Source organism: Ursus maritimus, unplaced genomic scaffold (genome assembly GCF_017311325.1).
Source record: "Ursus maritimus isolate PB19 unplaced genomic scaffold, ASM1731132v1 scaffold_33, whole genome shotgun sequence".
NCBI lineage: Eukaryota > Metazoa > Chordata > Mammalia > Carnivora > Ursidae > Ursus > Ursus maritimus.
In genome coordinates, this window is record NW_024425897.1 from 21,124,829 (window position 1) to 21,152,724 (window position 27,896).

Consider the following 27,896-nt stretch of genomic DNA (forward strand, 5'->3'; position numbering starts at 1 on the left):
AAAAAAACCATACTCACACAACACACACATATGTATATAAACATACACCTATATACGGGGATAGAGATAAACCAAATGTGGCAAGATGTTTCGTCAATCTAGGCGATGGGCATATGATGAAGAGTATATGAGAGATCATTCATTGTACTATTCTTTCAACTGCTCTGTATGTCTGAAGTAAAAAGCTGGGGTAAAAACAAAATAATGAAAGCAAATTCTATTTGCAATCAGTTCCTCATGAAAATCTTTACACTTTTTGTGTGATTTCTATAGCTTCAAAGCTTACTAAAAATCGTGTTTGAACAAAATAGTTTGGGAAGACAGCCTGTAAGTTGGATGGGAGTTACTTCGGTGCGGCCATCAGGATTCAATAAACCATAGAAGACTCTACAGAGAAAGGGGTTCTCAAGCAGTAAATCTTTAAGACGATACTATGTGTTTTTCATGTAATTGGAAATGTGCAGGATTGGGGGGGTAGGTTTTGAAATGAAACACTTGAAAAGGTTGATTTGCATTTTCAGTTTTACTTATGTTCCCACACCGAGGCCAGAGTTTATGATGGAAGGAGTTTATTTATAGGCTCCTTAAAAGCGTCAAAAACTTTGTGTCAGGGCTTAACAGCGATGAAAAGCCTCTCTGGGGCCTGAAGGGCTGACTCGCATCTCCACTGAGGGTACTAATGGATGAGTGGGCAATGCTCCCATGACCAGCTTGCTTATTCCTTCCAACTAGAGATGATGGTTCTGTTCCAGCCACTTCCCAACACTGTTCAGAGTGGCAAAACAATGATTTCTCCCACCTCTAGACTTTGGTAGCTATGCACTGACTATGACAGCTTTTCCCGCTTCCTCTGCTGGTACATCTCACTCATTTTTACATCACGGCCTCAGCTTTACCTTCACCACCTCCTCTGGAGAGACTTTTTAAAAAAAATTTAATTTATTTTTATTTTTTAAAGTAGGCTCCACACCCAACATGGGGCTAGAATTCAAGAGACTCATGTTCTACTGAGTGAACCAGCCAGGCACCCTGAGGCTTTTTCTTTTCCAGGCAGCCTCTGTTACTTTTTTTTTTTTTTTTTTTTTTTTCCTGAAACTCCCATTGCTTCTTCCCCATACCTTCACTAGAGCAGTTACTCCATTATGGAGTAACTGTTTTGATGCTTATCTGCTCCTATAATTGTAAGCTCCTTAAAGCAAGGCCTATCTTTTCATCTTTGTATATATTTCATCTTTGTGTACACCCATCCCCCTGGGGCCTAGCACTGCATCTAGACACACAGCAAGTGTTCAATATAAATAAGCTGGAAGGATGAATAAACTGGATGAATCAGAACATAGGGGATAATGATGATCTGTATGGTGAGTAACATATCATAATAATTTTAAAAAAAAGAACATAGGAGAAGGCAGGGGACAGGTTTAGTTGTTGACAGCCACAAAAGAACGGTAACAAGCCCAACTTGCCCGTCACTAGTTAACTATTCTCTGGAACTAGCATCTTCCTTCTGTACCATAGAGAATATTTGTCTTCTGACTTTCAGAATGAGATTAGTATGATAATGTAGCCTTGCTACTTAATTTATGCTTTATAAATATGCACACAGCATGCTGTCACATATTAAGAAGATGGTTTAGTAGCGGTTGAGTGTGGCTCTAGAATCAGATTGCCTGGGTTTGAATTCTAGTTTTGCCACTTACTGAGTGTGAGATCCTGAGCAAGTTTCTGAGACTCAGGTTCCTCCTCTGTAAATGGGAATAATTATACACCAGTCTCATATAGTTACTATTATGTGGGATAAAGTATGTAAAGCACTCTAGTTAGTACCTGGCACACTATTAAATGTTATCTACTACTGGGACACCTGGGTGGCTTAGTTGGTTTAGCATCTGACTTTTGTTTTCAGCTCAGGTCATGATCTCAGTGTTGTGAGATCAAGCCCTGAGTCGGGCTCTGCTGCTGGGTGTGGAGCCTGCTTAAGATTTTCTCTCTCACTCTCCCTCTGCTCCCCACTCCTTCTCTAAAAAAGAAAAGAAAAAAAATGTTATCTACTACTGTAGTATACTATAAAAGCTCATATGAGGTCTCATATGTTATATGCATATACTATGTGACTATGGCATATGCATTTTCACAGCGATTCTCAACAGGGTGTGATTTTGGTCCCAAGAGGACATTTAGCAATGTCTGGGTACATTTTTGGTTGTCACCACTTGGGCAGTGCTACTGGTATCCAGTGGGTCAGGCCAGGGATGCCATTAAATATCCTATAAAGCGTAGGACACACACCCCAAAGAATTATCGGGACCCAAAATGTTAATAGTGCAAAGACTGAGAAACCCTGATATAAAGTCTGTATTGAAACATATTTCATAAGATGCAGTCACAACCCATATACATATATAGCATGTGGTCATGTTATCTGCCTATGTAGTCCAGGGACCTACATGTGTCCAGGATGTGCTGACACATCTTAGAAACCCTTTTAGCATGTGTTTGGAATAGCATCCTGTCATGTGTGCGACATTTAGGTACTGATTGTGGCTCTCAGTATCTATATGCTAAAGACGGTCTGACATACTGGAAAGAAAGCTGAATCTAAGAAAAATGATATATGCAGAGCCACAGGCTCTATTTATTTCATGCTCATGGTTGTGTATTATCCCACTCTTATGCCAAAACCTAGCTCAAGGTCACACAACCGATCAAGGTCGACTCCATTAGAGCAAGAACTATTTGTTTACCTTATTCACGAAACTATCCCCACCACCCCAACAGTGCTTAGGCTCTCAGTAAACATTTGTGAAATTATGGGGCGGGGAGCAGAGCCCAGATCTAACTCCCAACACCGTGCGCTTTACCAGCCCACCGCCCTACCTCGACAGAGTCAGAAACACTGCAATCGAGTCTCTATTCTTCAAAGGCCTTCAGAGAGGCGCATAGACCTCTCTGGGCTTTTGCGTACCTATCTGTCAAGTGTGGCTAACACTAAGCAACCCCTCTAGCGCTGGAGCGAGGGGTCAAACACAACAAAGGGGCAAGAGCTCGCCACAGGGCCCGGTTCCTCGGACAATTCGGAGACCTCGCGGACCCGGGGACCCTTCGCCGTCGGGAGGTAGCCTGAGAGTACGGCCTCTCAGGTGGGTAAACTCGGGCCTGGGCGCAAACCCACCGATCGGCGTAAGGGGGTAGACAGCGCCCGAACCTTCTCAAGCTTCCTCCTCCCCGACCTCCTCCAGATCCCGTCCAGGGAGCGCAGACTCACCTCCGCGCCGGTACGCCAATCACGTGGCCGCCACCCCATCCAATCGGAGCGCGCGCTAATGCGCGCACGCGTAACCTCGCGGTCGGCGACGGCGGCCGGGAGGCGGAAGTGAGGGTGGTTGTGGCTCGGAGGATTGCGCGCGGAGCTGCTGCTACCGAGGCAGCGGTGGCGGCGCTGAGGCGGTGGCAGCGCAGCCGACCCTGGGCCGCTCGGCCTCTCAGCTCGCCTCCCAGCCTCGCCTGAGCCCGCCGGGGCCCGCGCCGGCCAGCGCCTGCCCTATGAGTGTGTCACTGGTTGTCATCCGACTGGAGCTTGCGGAACACTCGCCCGTCCCCGCCGGCTTCGGCTTCAGCGCCGCCGGTGAGTCCCGCGGCCTCGCAGCCTCGCGTTTAGCCCCGCGCCGGGGCCCGGGAGCCTCGCCCTCCCAAAGTACGGACCCGGGGAAAGGCGGCGGCGAGGGCCTTTGTGTCAGGAAGAAATTGAGAGGTGGTTGAGATCCGTCTCATTCCAGCCATCCTAAATAGGCCTCTCGGATGTCATCTCTGGGAAGCCCTTCCCGGTCCCTCCCTCCTGGTGCCTTCCCACGGGCACTTTGTTTATACCTGGCGCGTCGCCCTCTCCACCCAGGGTTAGAGTCAAGTTGTGTAAGTTGCTCTCCTGCAGGCTTTGTGAAGGCAGAGGCTGGATCTCAGAGATGCTGACGGTTCGTGGTTTAATTAAATCGTTCCTATTTGGAAGAATTTCTGTTGAGGCGCCCTGCAACTACAGTAGTAACTAGCTAAAGTTTGTACACTTCCTGTGTCGCAGCACTGTACTGAACACTTTGTGTGCCTTGTCTTCTTTAATTATCTTCACAACAACTCTGTTAGGGAAATGTACGTGCCTTTTACAGATTGGGAAACTGAAGCCCAGTGATTAAGTGACTTGCCCACGATTGTCTGTAAGTGGTGAAACTGGGATTCTAACTCAGAGCTGGACTTGAGAGTCTGAGCTGTTCATTACCAGCCACACAGCCTCCTTCGTGGGGAATGGAGCTATGACTGTGTTCCTTGGACCTTAAGCAATTCCCTAACAATAACATTTATTCAAGAATGAATTACCGAATGCTATCTGCTGAGATTTTAGTTGTTTGGAGATTCAGACGTGGTCCCTGCTTTAATGGTACCAGCAGCTCAGTGAGGTAGACAGATTAATTAAATAATTACAGAATAAAGGTGGAATTACATCCATGAAAAGAGCTGTGAAGGAAAGGAAGAGTTTGGAAAGCTATCACAAGAGGATCTTTTTGGTTTGGGGAGGGGCCCTGGGGATGGTAGAGATGGTGTCCTTGGAAATTCCCCTGAATGTGTGAACTTCGGAGCTGCAGATTAAAAATTGAATACGATTTAATGGGTTACAAGCACCTTTCAAAGACTACAAGTGATCCCTAAGTTGAGACGGTCAGCTAACTTGATATTAGGCACGTATACACCTCTACACGGGTCAGTCATTGATTCACTGATTCAACAAAACTTGAAGGACCTTCCAGGGTGTGCTAGGCACTGTGGTGTAAATGCTGGGGATACAGTGGTGGGCAAAATAGGCCTGGTTCCTGCTATGATAGAACTTATATTAAGAGTATTTCAATCGAGTCTCCAGGTACCTTTTCCATTTTTGTGTGTTTCATTGATTTAAGACCGTGATCACAGATTTTCATGGTATGATTCATGGCATGAGGCTAACCCAGGGTGTTTAAGAGCACTACTGCTAAAGGTTTTTGAAATTTTTATTGATGAACTTGAGACCTCCATTTGGGACTCTGTAACACAGTTTCACTTTACCAGAGACTACTTAAAATGTTGGTTCAACACGGACATAATCACTGTTGCACCTTCTCTAAAGCTCTTATTCTCATTGATTTGCTTTAAAGTGCATGATTTCGGGGCGCCTGGGTGGCACAGCGGTTAAGCGTCTGCCTTCGGCTCAGAGCATGATCCCGGCGTTATGGGATCGAGCCCCACATCAGGCTCCTCTGCTATGAGCCTGCTTCTTCCTCTCCCACTCCCCCTGCTTGTGTTCCCTCTCTCGCTGGCTGTCTCTATCTCTGTCAAATAAATAAAATCTTTAAAAAAAATAATAAAGTGCATGATTTCACTAGAACAACCCCGCATTTCTGAATTTATTTCACTGGGTGTTTATTGACTATCTGCTGGGCACTGAGGAGCCCCAGAGGTGAGTGAGAGATGCAAAGCATCTTATTATCTTGGGGGAGGGCAGCAGAGAGAAAAGGGAAGCTTATGGATGGATACATTGAAAGTGGAGAAGAGCTTGTGTTATTATCATATATTAATCATTCATGTGTTCCCTAGCCGGGGAAATGTCTGATGAGGAGATCAAAAAGAAGACGCTAGCTTCAGCTGTGGCCTCTTTAGAAGGGAAGTCACCAGGGGAGAAAGCAGCAATCATACATCAGCATCTTGGCCGTCGAGAAATGACAGATGTGATCATTGAGACCATGAAGTCCAATCCAGGTATGCTTTCTAAAACCCCAGACTCATGTAACATAAGCCCCTGGTTGCCTGTCTTATACATGTTATTCCATGAGCCCATGATTTTGACCTCTAACATACTTTTATCTTTCACTACCTGTGTGTCTTACATGAAATTGTCAAGCCACATTTCAGTGTCTCCAAATATTTCTCCTAAATTAATACTAACTAGGTAGGTTGACAACTTTATTCAGTGAGGAGAGCTACCTACCATCTAGGTTAGTGGCAGATCACGAATGAATCCAGATAAGCATGTTGTGTCCCCACACACACACACACACACACACTCTCTGCCAGCTCACTCCAACCCAGAGACTGACTGTGTACTATATCTTCAGCATGGAGGTGATCAGAACTGGTAGGTTTGGTTTTCCAAATTAATTGCCCTGAATGTCCCATTTAGGAGTCCCATGATGGAAAACACCTGCTTTTATTATCGTACTGCCAAATGTAAGACCCATCCTCAAGTTTCTGTGGGTATTAATGAAATTTTTGTGGGGCAAAGAGTACTTTCAAGTTTAGGTGCCCCTGAAAACTTGGCTGTTCTGTAAATATAGTTCTTAATGCAATACATTACAATTTCTCTGTTGAAGTTTATTTTTCTGACTCAAAATTTTAACCTAATTAGAATCCTTCCACATATTTCCTATCAGTTTATAATCTGCTAATTTTTGATTTGTGAAAGATGAGCTGAAAACCACAATGGAAGAAAGGAAGTCTTCAGAAGCATCTCCCACTGCACAGAGAAGTAAAGATCAAAGTATAGAATGCATAAACGCTGCTCCCGATTCTCCATCCAAACAGCTTCCAGACCAGATTTCGTTCTTTAGTGGAAACCCATCAGTTGAAATAGTTCATGGTATTATGCATCTATACAAGACAAAGTAAGAAAAATCCTTTTCCTTTTGAATTGGTCTGTTTTTTTGTCTCAGGGCGGTGAAAAATTTCTTGCCCTGAAGAGCAGTGGGTATTTTAAGCTTCAGAAGGATAGTATTTTTCATATATTGTGTGTTAGAGAATTCTTAGATGTTTTACATTTGGTTAATCTTATAGATTGGGTCAAAGCTTCTTAGAAAAGAAACATGTACATACACTTGAGAAAATACCTAAGAAAATATTCCATGAGAAGGTAGGCATGTAAGATGACTGGGAAATTAAAAGGGAGGAAGATTAAAAAGGAAAAAAAAAACATTATAAATGATTTATAACATCACTGCAGTCTCAGATCCCCTCAAATGTTTACTAAAGAAGCTGTCAAGTCAGTTAATGGACTACAGTTTCATCATCTCTTTTACCCTTTTTTGTGGTCCACACAAAACTTAAAAGAAGCCAAAGGAGAGGAAGCATTTGGCTGGGTAATCTATAAGCTGGGTCATCAGCCCCTCCGATAATTGGTAGCTGATCTCTTCAAAGCCTGTCCTCCTAACATATTTGCTAGGTCCCCACCGGGAAACAGTGAATAGTCAGGTCGCCTTTTGGGATCACACCTGTTGGATTAAGTTTACAGCATTTCAAAAGCAAATTGCGTTGTGGGAGGTTTTTTCTTTTTCCTCTATTCCAGCTATTCCAACCCAACAACAATTTCTGTAATCTTCAGAGTCACACCTTCATAGTTCTGAATTCTCTCTCTTATATTTAGAACACTCCTCTTCTAGACCCCTTGAGAGAAGTACATAGTTAGAGGTGCCCATTAACTTGTAGTTTGAACCATACACTGGCTGCTTCTGTGCCTTTGTGGGAGCAGTTTTCTTTAACTTCCAGAATAGTGATTTTAAAACTTAAGGAAAAAAAAAAAAGGAAAAACAGAATAGTGCTTCTGAGTTACCTAATGAGAGATTATTATTGAAAAGCTAATGAGAGTAAAACACAAACAGCAGATTTATAACCGTAATAAGCCTTTAACTGAAGGTTGAAAATTTCAGTGGTGCGTGTCATCAGGACCACTGCACGGTGTACCTTAAGCTCCATCGCAGACATGTTGAAGGTACTCTACATTAACCTGGTTGTGTGTGTTTTCAGGTATTGTAACACTCTGTTTAAATCAATCTGTGAAATATAACAAGGTTTATTTTTTTCTATTTTCTTGGACATAAAAGTTGTCTAATTAGTGTTGTCTGAACTAACCATACCTCATCCATTCAAGACAGTCTAATTATTGTCTTATTAGTAAGATGACCGCCTTAAAAGAAGATGTGAGGCGCAGTGCCATGCTGTGTATTCTCACAGTCCCTGCTACAATGACCAGTCATGACCTTATGAAGTTTGTCGCCCCATTTAATGAAGTAATTGAACAAATGAAAATCATCAGAGACTCTACTCCAAATCAATATATGGTGCTGATAAAGTTTAGTGCACAGGTAAAAGTTAAGATATTAAAAATCTCTTTGCCACAGAAACTGTGTTTTTGAAACTGTGTGATGCTAGCTGTGTGTGATTTACATTTTGCACTTACGATTCTTGATATACCTGTCTTCTAGGGTATTGTTGTAAGTCTAGAAATCTTTCTAAATTCGTTAGCAGACACACAATGCTAATTCGTACCCATAATGTTTTTATAAAGTGGATCGGGTGTGAAATCTAGAGTTGTGTTTGGTTATCCAGTAGTAACTATTCCAGTAGAGTAGTAGTCCCCAAACTTTCTGAAATTGATGCCATGTTATTATCTGCCCTTTTAACACTGTGCCCCTGCTTCTCTCATTCTCTTTTTAAGAGACATTCTTTGGCACATTTTAGAAAATAAGATCCCTTTTATACTTTTAATTTTGGTGGTGAGGGATTTGGGGACGTTCCTTGACATATTAAAGATGCTTTAAGAGTTCTGACTGAAGAGACAGAAACAGTGAAAGGATGGTGATATTTTCAGTTTTTAAAATTACTCGCATGTTATTACAAATACTTTTTTATATAAGAAGGTTTCGACATTCGTTTCATTTCACTTGTCACATTAAGCAACATTTTCCATGTGCCTCAGTTCTAAAGATGTTAGGAAGATAGTCTCTTGGTTTTACGTATTCATTCTTAATGGTACACGTATTTCTGTATGAATATGAGAGTGAGATAAGCTTTCGCGATTACCCAGGCTGTTAAAGAGCCATCCTATCTGTAGGTTTTGATTTGTTGTTGTTTTTTTTTTTGATGGGCTGTTACATTTGTCCATTCATTAGGTTTTGAAATGCAGCTTTGTCAAAAATGACTTCTTTCTCACCTCCTTGGAGAGCAGCCTTCCTGAATGCGGCCCAGATAAACAGGTCTAGCTTGCAGATTGGCAAAGAGCGGGTGTGTCTTTGCATCATTTGCCATTGCCTCTGACTGGTTACCAAGATTCGTGGGTGAAAGGGAGCCCATGGCACGAGGCCCACTTGTCATCTCCCTCCTTGCAGAAATCTAGAATTGACAGCAAGAGCAGTCACTCATGGCCACGGGGAGGAAATTAATAGAAGTGAGAGTTGGATTATGTTTGTGCCTATTCCATGGACCACAGAAAGGGAACCCTAGTGTAGCGTTCTGTGTATAAGAGGGTACACAATTGCTATCTTTAACCTTTACAAAATACCCCACTGTTGAGGTGAGACATTTAAAATATGTTTGAACTTTCCTGCACGCAGACTTAGACTTCACAAGTTGACAATGAGAATGGAAAAGCACTTGAACAGCTGTGTTCACTGACTGTCAAGAGACCTTCCAAGGTCACTGAGGAGCTTGGCAAACAGTGGGCAAGTGGTACCTTTTAAGTCTGGTAGCACATGTAATAACAAGGATAATGACGATAATTTGCAATCTTACTGACTGCTTATGCTCTGCCACTCTCTGCTAAGTGCTTAATGTGCATTATCTCATGTACTCCTCACTACAACCCTTTGAAGTAAGTAAGTATGTTATTATCCTTGTTTTACAAATGAGGAAACTGACTGCAGAGAGGTTAGTGATTTGCCCTCAGTGACTGAGCTGGGATTTGAGCCCTCACTTTTAATCCTAGGGCATACTCTTTTTCCAGTAGGAGTGGATAAAAGTATGGGGAAGGGAGATAATCGCTTGGCAAGAAATTGTGTAATGGCAATATTTTAGTTATAGCTTCTACTCAACAATTAAGGGCAGTCAGCAAGTAACACAGGAAAAGACATTGAAACAGATTGGGGATAATGAATCATTGAACATTACATCAGAAACTAATGATGTATTTTAAGTTTGCTAATTGAACTTAAATTAAAAAAACATTGGGGGAAAATGTTTAAGAGCATATTAGACTTTTTAAATAGCTTAAACTCTGCTAAACCCACAAACTGTAGCAAGGGCCACCTTTTGTAGTATGCAGGTAATGCTGTGGCAATTTTCTGTTACTGTTCAAGGATTTTCTTTGTACTCCTGCAGTCCCTCTACCTCTGTCTTTTGACCAAGTGCAGGTTGTACAAGTTCACAGATGTTAGTTTTGAGACTATGAAACAGTGTGCGAGCTCTTCCCCATGGGGATAGAACCCTTGACCTAGGAATCATGATTTGTCTTATTTATTGCTAATGCTGGATCTTAGGGTCTGAAGCTTATCCTATCAGGGGTTTTCTGAGGTCTAAAAACACCCTCCTAGTATAAGACTTGAAGTTATTAAATTAATACTGGGCCCTAATGAAAAAAATAGGCTCCAATAGGTACCAGCTATTGAGCACTCAACTAGATGCCAGGTCTATTAAGTGCTTTTCATGCATTGGCTCCTTGAGTCCTTGCAACAATTCTGTGAGGTAGGTGTTGTTACTTTCACTTTTATAATTGAGTAAACAAGCATGGATAAGTCACTCGCCAAAGCCACACAGCTAATAAGTGTCTGAGTTAAATTTCAAACCCATGCAGCTTGACTCCATAGCCTAGGCAGCTGACTGTTTTCTCTTTCTTCTCTTTTTTTCACCAGAGAATTTTTATTAAGGGTATTCCTTCTCTGTATCTCCTATAAGCTCTGGACTTTCTGTTGGCTTCAGCTTTATGCTGTAGGTGTTCTAATGTGATCCGCTTACACAGTGGTACTGTGACCCTTAGGAAACTTAGTCTTTGGGTAAGGAATTTATAATTCATAAGGATGCAGGAAGGCAAGAGGGGGTTCAGTTTTGTACTTCTTGGGGACAAAAAAGGAGAGAGAACCTCTCAGTAGAGTGTGTGGGCTCACTTTCACTCTCATGCTTAGGACAGTCCAAGAGACCCCTTTTTTGAGAAGTAAAAACATGTTCTCGAGATTATAGTTGATTACTGTGACAGTAAAGGAACCTTGATCATAAAGGATTTTTCTTTTTCTGAGTTTATCCTGGGAAGAGGACAGTTAGAACAAAAGATTCAAAAAAAAAAAAAACCAAAAAACAAAAGCAGGGTTTCTTAAAATGGTGGGCTCTATACAATGTAAGCATTTTAAATAAAAGAGCTGTTTCTTCTGTGTTTTTTGCAGTTAGCTTCAGGCTTTTGTTCATTTCAGTGGTGGGTTGAAGTAGGAACCATGTGTATTTTGTTCTCTCCTCTGGTCCTAGCACGTAGCATAGTGCCTGGCAGATGCTGGGTGCTCAGTAAATACTCAGACAAGCTACATTTCCAATACCAAGATTTTAAAGAAAGAAATCCATGTGTTCAAAAACTGCATTTCTTTGTCATAGATAAACAACTCTCCCAAGAAAAGAACCATTTATCTGGTGTTGAGTAGATTTTGTCGTCTGCTCAGTATCACAGACTTTGTCCCTTCCTCCGAGGAAGTGTGCTCACTTAGCAAGCATTTACAGAGCTGGAGGTCTGAGGAGGGGTCTCCCTTTCCTGAGCTGGGACAGGTGCAGCCAGCTCCTCGTGGCCTTATTTCTGGGTAGTCACTTCCCTCAGGATGCAAATCCATTTGCTCACTGTGCTGCTTCCTCATCCAGAGCATTTCATTGCTCTTGGAGAACGGGGGAAGCCAATTTAGGTGGCTTAGTATTAAAGAGATTTATTGGGGCGCCTGGGTTGCACAGCGGTTGGGCGTCTGCCTTCGGCTCAGGGCGTGATCCCGGCGTTCTGGGATTGAGCCCCACATCAGGCTCCTCCCCTGTGAGCCTGCTTCTTCCTCTCCCACTCCCCCTGCTTGTGTTCCCTCTCTCTCTGGCTGTCTCTATGCTCTCTCTTTCTCTCTCTCTAAAATAATATATATATATTTTTTTTTTTTTAAAGAGAGATTTATTAACTGGCTCTTAACATTTTGAAGTTAAAATGCACTGTACCCAATACAGGTTGTTTCCTGAAAAGGAAGCTCCCATCCTCACCCTCCAAAACAAAACAAAACTGTTCAGAATTGATCATCTTCCCTCAGCTGCTTAGCTCATCTGGTCATATTAAGAAAATATAAATAATCAAGAATCCACACTTGAATTACATCATTGGAGTGAAATTAAAAGCTATGGAGAAGCTCACAAGCTTTTGCTGTAAGGTTCAGAATCCTATGGGGGTAGACAGGCAAGACTATTTTTGCCTGGTACGGACTTGAAACCCTTCCTAGAGGTTGACAGCGTGGCATGTCCTTTTGCAGAACATCCTTCCTTCCCCCCGCCCCCCCATGCAGCTTGTCTACACTGGTAGGGCCAAAGCACACAACTTCCTGTATTTGGGTTAATGTCCACGTGGGAGTGAAATCTAGACAAACCTTGGCCTCCCAGCTGCCTCTCAAAATTGCTGAGTTTAAAAACTGGAATCACGTGTTTGTAATTTTCTACTAAGGCTATACTAGAAGGTCGGATTTGCTTGTGTTCGTATTCACAAATGCACAGGTGCCTTTACAGTTTTATCTACAGGGGACTGTTTCCCCTGATCCTGTTTTCCACTCCAAGGAATAAGACCTTTAGTATTTTAAAGGCTGGTTCATCTTGGACCTCTTGATCTTGGCCAAGGATTTTGCTTTTGATACTACACACTACATTGTTTAAAACCTCCTTATCTATGATGTATTATTATTATTTGGTTTATTGAAGAAGAGGAGTTGGCTTTTCACGCCATACCAGTACCTCTAGTCCTTTATTCTCTCTAATATTGATGGTGATGTTTTTGAAAAGAAATCTTCCCTAACAATTGTCAGTTACGATTGAGTTCTAAGCTTTGCAAAAATAAGCGTTTGCTTTCAGCTGCTGAGAAAGTGCTGATTCGAGGAAAAAATATTGCTATCAAGGGAAATGATGACCCTTGCTGGTTGAATATTAAAGTTGTATTAGCTGTCCGCGTGTCGCATGTCAGCGGCTTCTGCTGCTTTAAGTGAGACTCTCGTGTCTCGGGAAACATTGTAGAGACTCGGGGTGTGGAGTTCCAGAGTTTGACACACCTAAGGAACGTGCTTCCTTAGATGGTACTTCTGGCTGTTGCTTTCTCTCCTCTGAGTATAAATTTTAAATGCTGATGCAGAGAATAATTGAAGCTATGCATCTTGAATAAAAAGCACATTTTCAGGATATTTCTCTTAATTTTTTCCTTTTCTCCATTGGTATACCTAGGCCGATGCAGATAGTTTCTATATGGCATGCAATGGCCGCCAGTTCAACTCGATAGAAGATGATGTTTGCCAGCTGGTGTATGTGGAAAGGGCTGAAGTCCTGAAATCTGAAGATGTAAGTGTGCATCATTCTTCCGGTTTTTGTGTGTGTACACACACACACACACACACACGTACACATATGTGAATGTCATAAGGTTGAATGTTAAGGTATCTGTGGAAATGTCCAGAGTATGCCAATCCATGGAGACAGAAGGCAGATTACTGGTTGCCAGGGGCTGGGGGAAGAGAAGGAGAGAAATGAGGAGTGACTGCAGTGAGTACAAGATTTCTTTTTGGGGTGACAGGGATGTTCTAGAATTACTGGTGAGGGTTGTATGACCTTGTGAATATACTGAAACCCACTGAATTGAACACTTTAAATATGGCAGATTTTATATTAAATGTTTATCTCAGTTTTTTAAAAGTATCCCAAAGTGTTTAAAAAAAATTATCTGTTATTGAAATTGAGTGTTCATCTATTCCAGGTCCATGAAACATGGCCTAGAACCTAAAAGAAGCATTTTTACTTAAATATCAACCCTTGAGCCCTCTCCTAATTTTTAATTCTGTTTGGATAACATTCTATAATTGCTCTGATTTGCCACCTTCCGTGGGACCTTTTCCTACAAAATGTGTTCGCTTAAATCGTTCTATAAAGTGTAGATTTAGCAGCTCTGTTATAGTTTTAAGGTTTTCTTTCTTTGAGAGCAGACCTAAAGGTCTTTTTACTTTGAAATCTGCTTGATGGAAATCAGTTCTGGTTTGACTGTTCTGTCATTAGATTGGGTAAAATAAAAATTGACAAATGATAAAATCCAGCTTCCTTTGTGCTAGTTTTAGAGATTCTCTTCTCTAAATGAGCATGGCTTCATGAGAGAGTTCCTGTGAACAGCTACTCTTCGGGGACCATAGATTAATGTGACTTTTTTTTTTTTTTAAGATTTTATTTATTTATTTGACAGAGAGAGACAGTGAGAGAGGGAACACAAGCAAGGGGAGTGGGAGAGGGAGAAGCAGACTCCCTGCTAAGCAGGAAGCCCGACGCGGGGCTCGATCCCAGGACCCTGGGATCATGACCTGAGCCGAAGGCAGACGCTTAACGGCTGAGCCACCCAGGTGCCCCTAAGGTGACTTTTCTCAGCGTGTCATTATGTGCACACCTCCCCACCTTTGCTTCAGTAATTCCTGCTCATTTTACAGCTGCCAGGACTCAAGTCAGACGTCCCTGTCTTGGGGAGGGACAGGGGGTACCTTTCTTGACCACAGACCATCATGCCCCCTCTTTCACACCCTGTTATAGCTTGCTATACTTTTCCTTCATAGCACTTATGACCACTGGTCATTTAAAAAATTTGACTTTTGTCTCTCTCTAGCAGATGATAAGCTCTATGAGGATAAGGCCTGCCTTTGTTGTTTTGGACTTAGCGAATCTGTTTTGCTCACCGTTGTGCTACACCTAGAAGAGTGTCTGGCACACAAAACAAGGACTCAATAGTGTGTGTTAAATGAATGAATAAATCAGTGTTGTTGATACTATTATCACTTAGTAGGAAGTGTTAAGTTTTAACTTACTCCGTGGAAAAATCATTCTGTTCCATTCCTGTTCTGCTTTTATTCATTTGTGTTCTAATATAGTTACAGAGCCGTAGAATTAGAGCCAGGAGTCTGGTAACACTTCAGATTCTCTGCTAAGCCCTTGATAGCAGTCTCCCTTTCCAGAGTACCAGCTCCGTGAGGGCATGGATCTTTGTTGGCTTATTCACCATCCTGTCCCTAGTGCCTTGCACAGCGCCGGGAATATAGAAGGTGCTCAATCAATATTTGTTGTATGGATGAAAATCTTACCAATTTAAGTTATTTGCACAGAGCAAAAATGTTGAGAACATCCTGCCAGGAGTCAAAAAGCAGCAGGAAAACTAGTGTTAAGAACACGTATATTTGAACCATGGATGAAGAGTTAGGCTTATGTGAGGTGTTTCCCTGTAGGGCGCCAGCCTCCCCGTGATGGACCTGACCGAGCTCCCCAAGTGCACAGTGTGTCTGGAGCGCATGGACGAGTCCGTGAACGGCATCCTCACCACGTTATGTAACCACAGCTTCCACAGCCAGTGCCTGCAGCGTTGGGATGATACCACGTGAGTGTAGGAGTGAGTCCCCCACCCTGTCAAAGACCGTTATGACCCTTTGCCAGAATTGAAAATAGCCACCACCAAAAATGAACCATTCCAAGTGCTTGACTTCATACACCTGGGCGCCATGATAGTGAAGAGGTCACACGGAAGAGCCTTCCATGTTTCTTCACTTGCCTCAGTTCATGTGGGAATCAGTCAGCATTCTTAGACCACGTCCTTCTTAGTATCCTGATTCAGAATCTATGTGGGATTTCCAAAAGCAGCATGAATTGTTTGCTTCCAAGAACCAGAGAATGAGGGGGGGGAAAAAAAGAAAAGAAAAAAAAGGTAAAGCCGATCTTTGAGGCTCTTCTACCCAAATGAAATCTAGGTCTAAAATTTCATTTTTCACCTGCCCTTGATGTTTACCGTTTACTTTGGTTTTCTTACCATTTGGGCTATGGTAGCCTAATATTTCAGATTTAGCATCTTGTTGATGGCTGAGTGGCCAGTAATAATAGCAGTCGCTAAGTATGAAGCACCCATATGCCTACACTCTCCTGTTTCCTGCTGTAGTAGAGGCCTTATTTGCAGGGTGGCATTGCACAGGCAAAGAACTGAGATGAAAGCTGTACCTTGGTTTTTGTTTCTTTAAATCAAGGGTTGTTCCTCCCTTTGTAAACTGTGCTGTAGGACTTAGCTAGAAGAGTAAATCAGATGCTGGCCTGGGTCTCCCACTACAGAGCGGAAGACACAGAATCAAATAATCACACAGATAAATATGCAGTCGTGGCCATAACAGGGGTTACAAAGGAGCAGTGTGCAGCATTACAACTGGAGAACGAGGGCCCTGATATAGCCAGGGCTGCCTAAGAAGTTCAGTCTCGGGGGGATGAAGAGGCATTAGCCAGGGAAGGGGGGGACCTGAGAGAAGGCAGTATGAGGGCAGGGGTGTGCATGGGAAGGAAAGATCACATGTCAAAGCCCAGAAATTAGAAAGGTGAACATACATCCACAGGAATCCGTTGTCTACCCCCAAGTGACCAGAAGAATGCCAGCTTTCACAGAGCAGGGACCTTGTCTGGCTTGCTCACTACTGTGCCCTCACACTTAGCAGGAGACCTGGCACGTAGTAGGAGCTCAGAAAACATTCCTGAGCAGACAAATAAACCCTGGGTTTTCTCTAGCCTGTTTAGCTTGATGAGAATCTTTCCCCAGTTCTAGAGTGTCTTCAGTCAGTTCTGGGGTATCATGTGGGGGCTCGTCAAAGAATTGTCCAGGTTTAAATTTGCCTTGAATAAAGCCACACTCTGATGTAGGCATTCCATAAAGTGTTTATCTGTGTCTTGTGTCCGTCTTCTACAGCGTTTACGTTTTGGACACTTCTTTGTTCCCTGCCACTCCAGTTTTACTCTCAGTGCAGGTTAACTGCCCCAGAAGCATAGCATTTTTAAAGCTGGAAGTTTGCTCAGGGGACCATATTGTCCAGCCTCCTCATTTTACAGAGGAGGTAACAGACCCAGAAATGAAAAAATAGCATGTTCAAAGTGTCCTGCAGAGAAGGCCAGAACTGGGACTAGAATTCAACCCTCTATATGGACAAACCTGGCGGCTAGCGTCAGAAACACAGTTCCTTCCACAAATATGTTTTGAGCCTCAGTTACATGCACTGTATAGTGCTGGGTGCTGATGGGAGAGAATCAAACATAGATCCTCCCCAAGGAAGTTCGGTCAGCTAAGGGAGCTTACATAGGTGCATACAATTCAAAGTAGAAATCGGAGGGAAATAGAGATGGCTTCCCCATTGGGGGTAGTCAAGAAGGGCTGCATGGAGGAGGCAGCATTGGTATGCAGTCTTGAAGGGTAGTTTTTTGACAGATGAGATCTCGGAGGACATTCTGGGACGTTTTCCCCAAATACTCCTCAGGAAAATAAGATGACAACTCGAAAGTTATTTTTAAGGAGAAGGAAGCATTTAATAAACTGTTAATTATCTCTTAATCAATGAGATGGTATGTCATAGAATACACATGTATAGTACAAATAAGGTGATTTTTGTAATTTTTTCCCTTTTTTCTTTTTTATTCTAAGGATCATACTTACATTTCAGAAAGATCATTCTGGCATAATGTAGGAAATAATGATTTCAGAATTCGTGTTTTGTGTTTTTTTTCCAACCACTACCACACAGCTGCCACACAGACCAAAGGAATGACGCAGAGCTGGTTCGTACTTTCGACAAGACAGCTTGCTGCTCACTACAGCTGCCATTCCTGTTGTGTCTTCCAGTTTGTCTTCCAGCTTCTCTCTTTTTTAAGTTTTTAATTAAATTCCAGTTAACATACAGTTTTACGTTAGTTTCAGGTGTACAATAGAGTGATTCAGCACTTCCATACATCACCCTGTGCTCATCACAAGAGCCCCCCGTCATCCCATCACCTAAGTCACCCCTCCCCCACCCCCTCCCCTCTCTTACCATCAGTGTGTTCTCTTTAGGTAGGAGTCCGTTTCTTGGTTTGTCTGTCTCTCTGTCTCTTTCTCTCCCCTTTGCTTGTTTGTTTTGTTTCTTAAATTTCGCATATGAGTGAAATCATATGGTATTGGTCTTTGACTGACTTATTTCACTTAGCATTATACTCACTAGCGCCATCCACATTGTTGCAAACGGCAAGATTTCATTCTTTTCGATCCCTGAGTAATATTCCATTGTATATATATGGCCCATCTTCTTTACCCGTTCATCTGTTAATGAACACTGCTTCCATAATTTGGCTATTATTGATAATGCTGTTGTCGACATCAGGGTGTGTGTCTGGCTTCTCTTTTGATAATAAACAAAGAGACCAGATCATTTAGCTCTCCCTTAGGAAATACAGATCGAGCCTCCTTATCTGTGATAAGAACTTCATGTTCTTCCTGCTAATTTTCTTTTCTTGGTTGTACTTACTCAGTTGGGTAACAAATGGATACTAGTTCTGTCTTAAGCATTCTTTCTACTTGGTGCCAGTTCATAATTAGCTTCAATTATAACCTACTTTCTATCATTTTTGCCCATCTGACAGAAATATTCATGACTGGTACTTAGTGTTACTTTGTCTTGAGTATAACAGAAAGGCATTAATGGATTTTTTAATGGCTTTTCCCCCCCAGCTTTATCGAAGTATAATTGATCACCAAAAAATTGTATGTATTTAGGGGTGCCTGGCTGTCTCAGTCTGTAGAGTAAGCCCCACGTTGGGGGTAGAGATTACTTAAAAATAAAATCTTAAAAAAACCGTATATATTTAAAATGTACAACCCGATGACTCAATATACATACACATTATGAAATGTTCACCACCAAGCCAATTAACATCTTACCTCACACCTTTACCATTTTCCTTTTGTGTGTGTGTGTGTGTGTGTGTGTGTGTGTTAAGAACAGCCAAAGTCTCTCTTCTTAGCAAATTTCCAAAACAATATATTATTGTCAGCTCTAGTCACACTGAGGAACACCAGTTCTCCAGAACTGATCCATCTTGCATAATTGAAACCTTGTAACCCTTGACCAACATCTCCCGATTGCCACCTCCCCCAGACCCTGGTATTCATCTACCTTTCTACTCTGTTTCTGTGAATTTGCCTTCAGTGCCGTTTTAACTGACTTTTTGTAAATTGAAACTTGAGTACTTGGCACTGGTATCTTCTCCCACATGTTCATTGTATGGTAACATGCCATGTGTGTTCCAACATTAACTTCTTTTTGGTGAAATTTATTACAGATTTTAGTTTTAACTCTTGGGAGCAGAGTACATTTTGAGTGATTTAGATCTTTGGGAAATGGGAATAAGGTAGATTGTTGAAAGTAAAAATACCTTATGGATAACCGGACATAAAATTAATAACTTATATCAAGTCCCTAATTCTAACCTGTACATATTTAGTTCTTTGATTAAGCTTTAGACAGAAGAATGGAAGAAGGCATGAAGCAGATCAAGACTCCTTCGTTTTCTTCTTCCTTTATCAAGATTTTGGATTTTTTCATTTCATTTTGATAATAACTTGCAAGTGTTATCACTAGTTAGGATAAACACAGTGTGTGTAAGAGACCGAAGATGGAAAATGCAGTTTCTGACTTTTGGTTCTGTAGCAGCCGTCTCTTGTGCTTCATCTGTACCATTCTCCTTTGGTGTCCTGGGCAGGTGTCCTGTGTGCCGGTACTGCCAGACGCCAGAGCCAGTAGAAGAGAATAAGTGTTTCGAGTGTGGTGTGCAGGAGGTAAGTACTGCTGGCTGCTGGAAAAGAGCGCAGCTTTCACGGTCTGGGGTTGGCTTCTGCCCTTTGTGGCTGAAATTGTTTTCGATTCTTTTTTTTCTTTTTTGTCTAGGGTCAGGCAAGAAGTATAAATAAATCATTTTACACTCCTAAGCAAAATACTCTGTTTTTTATTTATTTTTTGAAAACGACTAGACTTTGGCTGATAAATTGTGAATATTTGTCTTGCTGTTTACCTAGAGTTCCTTAAAACCCAGAACGGGAAAATGATTGACCCATAAAAGCATCCTTGCTTTTTGGGTTTTTAAACATATGTTTATTCAAAACTCCTGTAGAAACAACTCAGCTTCAAGCTGTGTCAGGCTCCCTCCCACTCTGAGTGAGCCAGGTCTTGCATTTTTGTATAACTAATGAAGATGTTACCTTCTCTGTGGCAGAACCTGTGGATTTGTTTAATATGTGGCCACATAGGATGTGGACGGTACGTAAGCCGACATGCTTATAAGCACTTTGAGGAAACGCAGCACACGTACGCCATGCAGCTCACCAACCATCGAGTCTGGGACTACGCCGGAGGTGAACACTGTGCCCATTTTCTAATTCGGATCCATTCTGCATGATCTCTCCCTGGGAACCTCTCCGCTTTCCCTCCCAGCTTGAAGTCTTCCCGACAGCTGTGGCAAACTCAAATTCTCGTGGTGCCCCGTAGGGCACTATTTCCTACGAATGGCCTGAATTGCACATTATAAAGAGAGTTAACACTTCCATACTTGCCCTCTCACTCTTGCTTAAAGTCAGATGACTTAGCCCACTTGTACAGAAGTATTGTAAGGCTTTTAATTCAGAACACGTAAAAACAAAACCTTTGTCAAAGTTAAAAGTGTATGCAGACTCTTTTCATTGTGAAGAAACAAGCCAAACAAGCCTTGATTGGTGCATTTATCCTTTTCTTTAGATAACTATGTTCATCGACTGGTTGCAAGTAAAACAGATGGAAAAATAGTACAGTATGAATGTGAGGGTGATACTTGCCAGGAAGAGAAAATAGATGCCTTACAGTTAGAGGTAAGATACTTTATTAGTAATTACTAAGTACCTGCTTTTTACTGTCCTAACTTAAAAAATGGCTTGGGCTTTTAATTTTGTCATTTCCTCTGTATGTGAACTTTTTAAAAAAGTTTTGTCATTGCTACCTGTCTGATGATCTTCTGTGAAAGTCTAAGTCTCACCATACCTCATTATTTTGAATGTGGTGTTCCTCATTGTCTCAAGCTCAATATTAAGGGGGTCCTCTAGCTGCAATAAAATTGAAAGTTAAGAATCTGCCTGATGGCATCCCAGTAGCAGCTGGACAGTGAGCAGTTCAGAATAAGGAAACCCCAGTAGCATCTTTCCATGCCTGGGAAACTTTTTTGTATATCTTAGACGTTTTATGAATTAGACACTTACATACTCAAAGTATGTATTTTATGAATTTCATGCTTATATACACGAAGCCATTTGGGGGTATGCATATAGTTGAAGAAATAACAAAAGTAGCACAATCTGATTTTTCACTGTAGCAATAAATCCCATCTACTATAAAATTGTTGTACTGTAAATTTTACATTAATGAAGGAGAAGTTTAACACGAGTCTTGTTTTCGTTTTTGTTTTTTAAGATTTTTAAGAATTTATTTGACAGAGAACTAGCGAGCACAAGCAGGGGGAGTGGCAGAGGGAGAGGGAGAAGCAGGCTTCCTGCTGAGCAGGGAGCCCAACTCGGAGCTTGATCCCAGGACCCAGGGATCATGACTTGAGCCGAAGGCAGTCGATTGAGATTGAGCCCTGAGTCAGGCTCTACGCTTAGCATGGAGTTTACTTGCCCCCTCTCCCTCTGCTCCTCCCCCTGCTTGTGCATGCTCGCGCACGCTCTCTCTCTCTCTCACTCTGTCTCTTTCAAATAAATAAATAAATAAATAAAGTCTTTAAAAAAACAAACAACTTAACCTTGGGAGGAAATGGATATTTGAAAATCGCTCAGCTCCAGACTTACATGGTCTGATAGATTCAGTAGAATGACCTAAAATAAAGCTGATGTTTTTACTATTAAATGTATTGATACAAAAAATAAGTTTAAACCTTTTACATTAAGTTTTTAGAATAAGCAACCCTTCCACATTAACTCTAAGTACATTCATTCAGCAAATATTTATCAAGGGCTGCTGTCTGTCGGCCGCTCNTCCTGGTGCTGGGAGTGCAGCATTGATCAGCCCCCCTGCCCATTCCAGTGGCACACACAAGTTCCCCCACCTGGCTTTTCTCTCTCTGACACCTTCATTCTCTTCTCTAGCTTACAAACACATTCAGATCTCTGTTAGTCTTTTAGAATGGTCTTTCTGAAATGCAAATGTGATGTTGCCACTCCATGGCCCACATTTCTTAATATAATACCCCAGAGCCTTCCATAAGTTTCCATACCTTGCACCGTCGCCTAATTGATGTTACTCCTTCATCCTGAAGAGATCCTGAATGTCCACAGCTTACATCTGGGTCCACTAGTTCTCTGGAATCAGATCTCTGTCTTTACCTGTCTCCTCCTGTCTATCAGAAGCCCTCCCAAATCTCTCCTTCTCTCAGAAGTCCTGCCAGACCCTACTGTCATAAGCCATTTATCCTTTCTCTGTAGTTAAAGGATACTGTTCATTCATTCATGCGGTCAGGTAGCAAACGTTTCTTGACATCCAGCATGTGCCAGGCACTGGGGCTACAGAAATAAAGATAGAACCCTCACTTCCAACAAGTTGGTAGTGTAGTCGGGGAGACCTGGTGATTAAGTCCTGCTAATGATAGGCACTATACCAGGGGAGCTGAAAGGACTGCTTAACCCAAGGCTGGGAGGGACAGGGACAGCTTCCTGGAGGGGGTTGAGCTGATTTGAGTTATACTTTGATTTAAACACCTGTGGTTCTTAAAGTTAGCTTGAGCAATAACTTATTTGTTAATGTACATTTCTTTGCTTGCTTGTCCAGACTAGATGGTAAGCCCAGGACAGGAGTGTGATTGACATCTCTTTATTCCCCTGGTTTGTTGAGTAGAGTGTAATCAAGATGTAATACATACCCTGATGATTATACCTACTCTTCTGTGGGTGATTAAAAGTTGGGTTTTAATTGAATTTAAGAAACTACAGTGATTGATATTTTGGTGTCTATTCTCTATGTTTCTAGTATTCGTATTTACTAACAAGCCAGCTGGAATCTCAGCGAATCTACTGGGAAAACAAGATAGTTCGGATAGAGAAGGACACAGCAGAGGAAGTAAGTTTCTGGTTTGGTGCTGCTGACGTGCCATATGGCAGGGCTATCTGATGTTGCGTTGGGAGAAGGCAGGATACAAGAAAAGAGGAATGCTGGGATCTTCCTTAGTCTGATACAGAGATAAAGAATTGTTTTGTCTCTAAAAAGAAACCTTTGTTATACGTCAGTTATGGCTCACTAAAGTCGGGACGGGGCGGGGGGATGCAGTGCACAGAGAGAAGAAAGAAAAGAATTTGGAATCAGTTGGCTCATGCCAGTAATCTAACTTTAGATCAGAATTCCAGAGAGAAGTGGTTAAAAACATGAATCATCATTATATTACAGACTTAGCCCCTGAAGGCAGTATCAGGCAACAAGAAATTCTAGACCACAATAAGAATGAAATTAGTCAAAAAGAGGAAAAGGAAGAGACAAAAATATGCTGTTGCAAATGCAGCCAACTGAGCATTATTTAAGGAGAGGGAAGCCAACATGTATTCTCACCTAGAATCAGTAAATCAGGACAAGTGGATTAAATTGTATGCTGAGCTCGACATTACACCAAATATGAGGAAGAAATGAAGTATCTGCTATATACCCTAAAAAAAGAAGACTTGGATTTAAAGACTTGAGTATTTTGGTACTTTTGATTGGGGAGAGATTTGTTAACTTCGATCAGGTTTTCTAGTGCCTTGTGCAATTCCATTAAAAAAACAGAAGTATGTACACGAGGGCCTGTAATTTGAGTCAGCCAGTTGGTTTGTCAGCTTGAGAACAGCTGCTTTGAGGAGCTGCGTGTGGGCTTCTGCGGCAGCAAGATGGTGCCGAGCTCTTCGAAATCACAGAGAAGAAACGGAGGCAGAGGTGCGAGAGCTTCAGTGGTTCCCATGGTTCCTTGTTTATCTAGGGCAGAGGTTTTTGGATTTTAACAAAATCCTTTAAAGAAGATGCCAGTTCAGTACTCCAGCAGGTGAAAGAGAAAAGTGGAAACGCAGATGGAGGGCGCAGAGCCTTGCTTGCTTTTCCCATTGTCTCCAGCTTGTGCAAGGAACCCTGACAGTTCCAAAGAAGGGAGTTTGGAAACTAGTGAGCTCCCGAGGGTTCATGTATAATGGGGGCTCCAGGAACCTTTCTCAGGTTCTAGGGACAGTGTTCATAATTCACTGATCCTCTTAGTTTTAAATACAGGCTTTTAAATTTTTTTAAATGATTATTTTAGTAACTTTGCGAGTCTCCAGCAATAAGTAGACCTGCAGACAGGGACTGCAGAGGCAGGCTTGGGTCTCGTCTGTGTGGTAGCTAGGATTACCCTGGAATTAAGCAGGCAGGGCCAGGCTTACACACGTGCCAGGCCCTTTGGCCCCAGTTCCTGGATAGGCCTACAAATGAGGAGAAATCAGGCTTCTAAAATTAAGGCTTAACGCCAGCTTTAACATGATCTTTAGTTAAAAGTTCTTGATGTAGTTCATACAAGAACCTTCCAAGTGATGAAAGTGCCTTTCCAGAGGCACTCAGGGTCACTTGATGGACTAGTTCTGAATAGGGCTTGATTGGAGTACGGATGGGAAGGACATGCCTCCGACAGCACTCAGGAGGCAGAGCACGGGTCGCTGCCACTTGGTGTCAAGTTATGAAGTCCCAGGGACGAACGCTGGCAACTCTACACAGCCTCAGTGATCAGGTTTTGCACAGGGGATATGCCTAAAGTGCTTTGCGCAGACCCTTGAGAGCCAAGCTTAGGGTCCTCTCCACCTTTTAAGATTCTTTAGGATTAACTGCATTCCCTAACAAATGCCTATGAAAAGCAAGCCAAGGGGCAGGAAAGCTAAACACTGGAACTTGTGCTTCCTTTTACGTAGGGGTAAGATGGAGGCCAGGGCAGCCCTATGTAAAAGCTGGAAGGGCTTGAAAAGGAAGTTTTGTTTTCTAATAACAAATGTCGCTTATCCATAAGTTAATGGGTGATGCAGGGTTTTTATTCCTGCCACTGTCCTTCTTTTTGACTGGTCCTCTGTCCATTGGCACCTCCAGCAGGAGAGCATGTGCAGAGAGAAACAGTATCAGACCATGCGTTTCACTCACGGATATTCTTGTGCGTGGGCCTCTTTGTGGACTTGTTACAACACTGTTCCTGCCCCCACCCCCCACCGTGCCTTAGGTAGTGCAATTACTGTAGCGTGTGAGTGTCTGCTGTAGAAGCTCATGCCCTCTGGAAGGTTCTTGTTTTAGTGGGGCAATGTAGGAAGAACATAGAGCAGGCAGTCAGGACAGGTGAATTCCCCTACAGATCCGTCTTTTCTCATCGGACCTGGAGCTCCACGTAAATCAGTATTTTTCCAGCTGTGGATTGTGAAATGAGTTTGGTGGAGCACAGCTGGCCCTTTTATTTTACAGGATAGGAGGGATATAAAATGTCAGAGCGCATTATCGTTTAATACTGTTTTGTGAAGCTCTTGGTGTCAGTTGTGCGTGTACCTATACTGAGTGTTTCTTACTGCGGACTCATGGTCAGAAATGTTTTAAAAAGGCACTGATTTAAACCATCGTAACATTTGTCTACAGCAATATTAAAGAGCGTTTTGGGGTTACTTGACTATTTTTCATCTTGATTTAAGTGCGTTTGGCCTAAGTATCTTCAGTGAGCAGAACACATGCAGTTTGATCCCTTTTGATAGTCATTTTTGTCCTTTCCAATTTCCCTAAAGTAACAGGAGTCAGTTTAGGAGAAAACGTATAAAGCATCTCATGGTCTTTTATTTTAAAACAATACTGAGGAGGAAATAAATACCAAACTAGAATTAGAACAATTAAAAATATATATTTTTTTTAGAATTTTATTTATTTAGTTGACAGAAAGCGCAAGCGAGCATGAGCAGGGGGAGAGGCAGAGGGAGAGGGAGAAGCAGGCTCCCCACTGAGCAGGGAGCCCAACTCGCGGCTCGATCCCAGGACCCTGGAACCATGACCTGAGCCAGAGGCAGACGGTCAATCAACTGAGCCCCCCAAGCACCCCGAATTAGAGCAATTTTGAAGCTATTTTTATTTTTATGACATAGAGGAATCTTCCTCTAATTGTGTGTTCTTCCAACTTAACGGAAGTTGGCTATAAAGTTAATTTCTACAGTTATTTTCTTATTTAAAAAACAACAGTGCTGTTAGAAATCTGTTAGGCAGGCCGTATGGCAAGTTTTTAAAAGAAAGTATTAAAAGCAGTGGCCCTTTTTCTAACATGACGGACATTGCTGAGAGTTTACATCTGCCCAAGGGTCATTTTTCCTTGGCTGTACAGCTGTGGCCTGCAGTGTGGTACAGGGAGGTTTAGAACTTGGCTCTGGACCCACATTTGGTGTCCAGTCCTGGACCCACCATGCTCTGTCTAGTTGGGTGACCTTGGGCAGATCGCGTCACCTTTCTGTAAGCCTGTTTCTGTAAAAGGTTGCCACATCGAAGTCTCCGGCTTCTTACAAGGTATAAAGGAGATACTGCTTACAAAACACCTGGCTGGTATGGGGGCTGTAGGATTTAAATTCTCAGTCCCTTTCAGTTCCTGTTATTACTGCCTCCTGGTCCACCCGGCCTCACTACTTCTTCCCACCTCAACTTCGCCCTGTGTCCTTACACCAGTAGAGCTGAGGCATTTCTCAGTTGCGTGGATCGTCACACCTGAGTGAATCCAACGTCTGCTTAGCTAGACTACAAAAGACTCTTGGTTTCCAAAGCAGAATACACTAGAATTTTAAAATTCTCTTCAGTTTCTAAGACAATGTGACATGAATTCATTCTCTCTATATTGCGCTTATAAGTTAACTCAAAACAGGAACCGCTTATGTCCCACGTGGCTTTGTGGTACATGAGAAAATTAATACAGTTTTGGGTGGGGGGGACCCAAACAGTTAAAATCAGTTACCACCATTTTCTTGGATTAGATTAGATTAGTTTGTTAGATTATTTGGATAGCAATTTTTGGAATGTGATCTCAGGAGGAAAAAAAAAAAGTGATGAATTAAGAGAGGGTGCTCTGGTCTGGCCTCCGACAGACCGTCTCCTGCTCTGCCGTCTGAAGCTCTTCCTTTACTCCCGAGTCTTCCGCTTGGCACGCAGTGGTTCCCGATCACCCTGGGACAGAGGAACAGTAAAGCAGAAAGGGTTTCTCAAAATGTTTATTTCCATTACAGAGATTCTTTCAAATGATTGTCTCACCTTTTCTTAGTTTGGTTTGTCCAAGTTACAGACAGGTGACTGAAGAGACAATGGTGAAGTGAGCCCCGAGACCCCTCAACTATGCCTCTGTGAAGTGAAACTGACCTCTGTTTGCTCTTCCAGATTAACAACATGAAGACCAAATTTAAAGAAACCATTGAGAAATGTGATAATCTGGAGCACAGACTAAATGATCTCCTAAAAGAAAAGCAGTCTGTGGAAAGAAAGTAGGTGTAATTGGTCTCTTTTAATTAGCTCTTTCATTATAACAGGCTCATAAACAGGTAATCTCCTTCATTCCGGTGGAAACACTTTTCAAGTGTGTCTATCACTAGGTTTTCAGGGGCCCCCCTGTATATGGAGCAAACTTAACTGTGACTTCCCATTTATTAAAAACTACAGCGTTTCGTGCCAGACGGACGCCGTGTGGAATGCAGCGCTCTCCCCTTGACGTCTGAGCTGATTGTACGCGCGAATATCTTTCATTTTTGCCTCTAGAAAGCAACTGCCTTATGCTCCGAGCTGCAGCTTCTCTGAGCCGCGTGGCTGAGAACTGGCAGCTAGGAGAGTGACTGGCTAAGCCGAGATGGCGTGTACCCTGGCCTTAGAGAGGAGTTAGCAGGCTCGTTGAGTGCGGGGCGAGAAGCTCAAGAACAGTGGCAAGCACGTGCTCCGCTACCGTTCTGTGGGGGGGTAGTTGCTGCTGATTGAAATGACCTTTCTAGCTTACGTGTACTCAGAAATAAC

General features: G+C 42.4%; 2 protein-coding genes across 5 annotated transcripts in view; one reads left to right on the forward strand and one right to left on the reverse strand.

Annotated features, from left to right (window-relative positions):
* The window catches only part of ACAD10 (acyl-CoA dehydrogenase family member 10), a 37,851-nt gene extending 34,543 nt beyond the window's left edge, over nucleotides 1-3,308 (reverse strand). Inside the window, exon 1 of one of the 4 annotated variants that reach the window (XM_040619917.1) lies at nucleotides 3,266-3,308. The gene's annotated coding sequence lies outside the window, so the exon portion shown is untranslated. Of the gene's footprint in view, nucleotides 1-3,172 lie in introns of all 4 variants that reach the window. The other 3 variants (XM_008688889.2, XM_008688891.2, XM_008688893.2) reach the window with 3 other exon arrangements.
* Nucleotides 3,309-3,339: 31 nt separating this feature from the next.
* Nucleotides 3,340-27,896, forward strand: part of LOC103661283 (BRCA1 associated protein) — a 28,677-nt gene continuing 4,120 nt past the window's right edge. Inside the window, exons 1-11 of the mRNA XM_040619921.1 lie at nucleotides 3,340-3,625; nucleotides 5,614-5,775; nucleotides 6,479-6,677; nucleotides 7,961-8,150; nucleotides 13,267-13,380; nucleotides 15,294-15,442; nucleotides 19,600-19,675; nucleotides 20,110-20,248; nucleotides 20,628-20,737; nucleotides 22,881-22,970; nucleotides 27,273-27,376. Of these exons, the coding sequence (XP_040475855.1) occupies nucleotides 3,544-3,625; nucleotides 5,614-5,775; nucleotides 6,479-6,677; nucleotides 7,961-8,150; nucleotides 13,267-13,380; nucleotides 15,294-15,442; nucleotides 19,600-19,675; nucleotides 20,110-20,248; nucleotides 20,628-20,737; nucleotides 22,881-22,970; nucleotides 27,273-27,376 (1,415 nt within the window). The 5' untranslated portion in view covers nucleotides 3,340-3,543. The remainder of the gene's footprint in view (nucleotides 3,626-5,613; nucleotides 5,776-6,478; nucleotides 6,678-7,960; nucleotides 8,151-13,266; nucleotides 13,381-15,293; nucleotides 15,443-19,599; nucleotides 19,676-20,109; nucleotides 20,249-20,627; nucleotides 20,738-22,880; nucleotides 22,971-27,272; nucleotides 27,377-27,896) is intronic.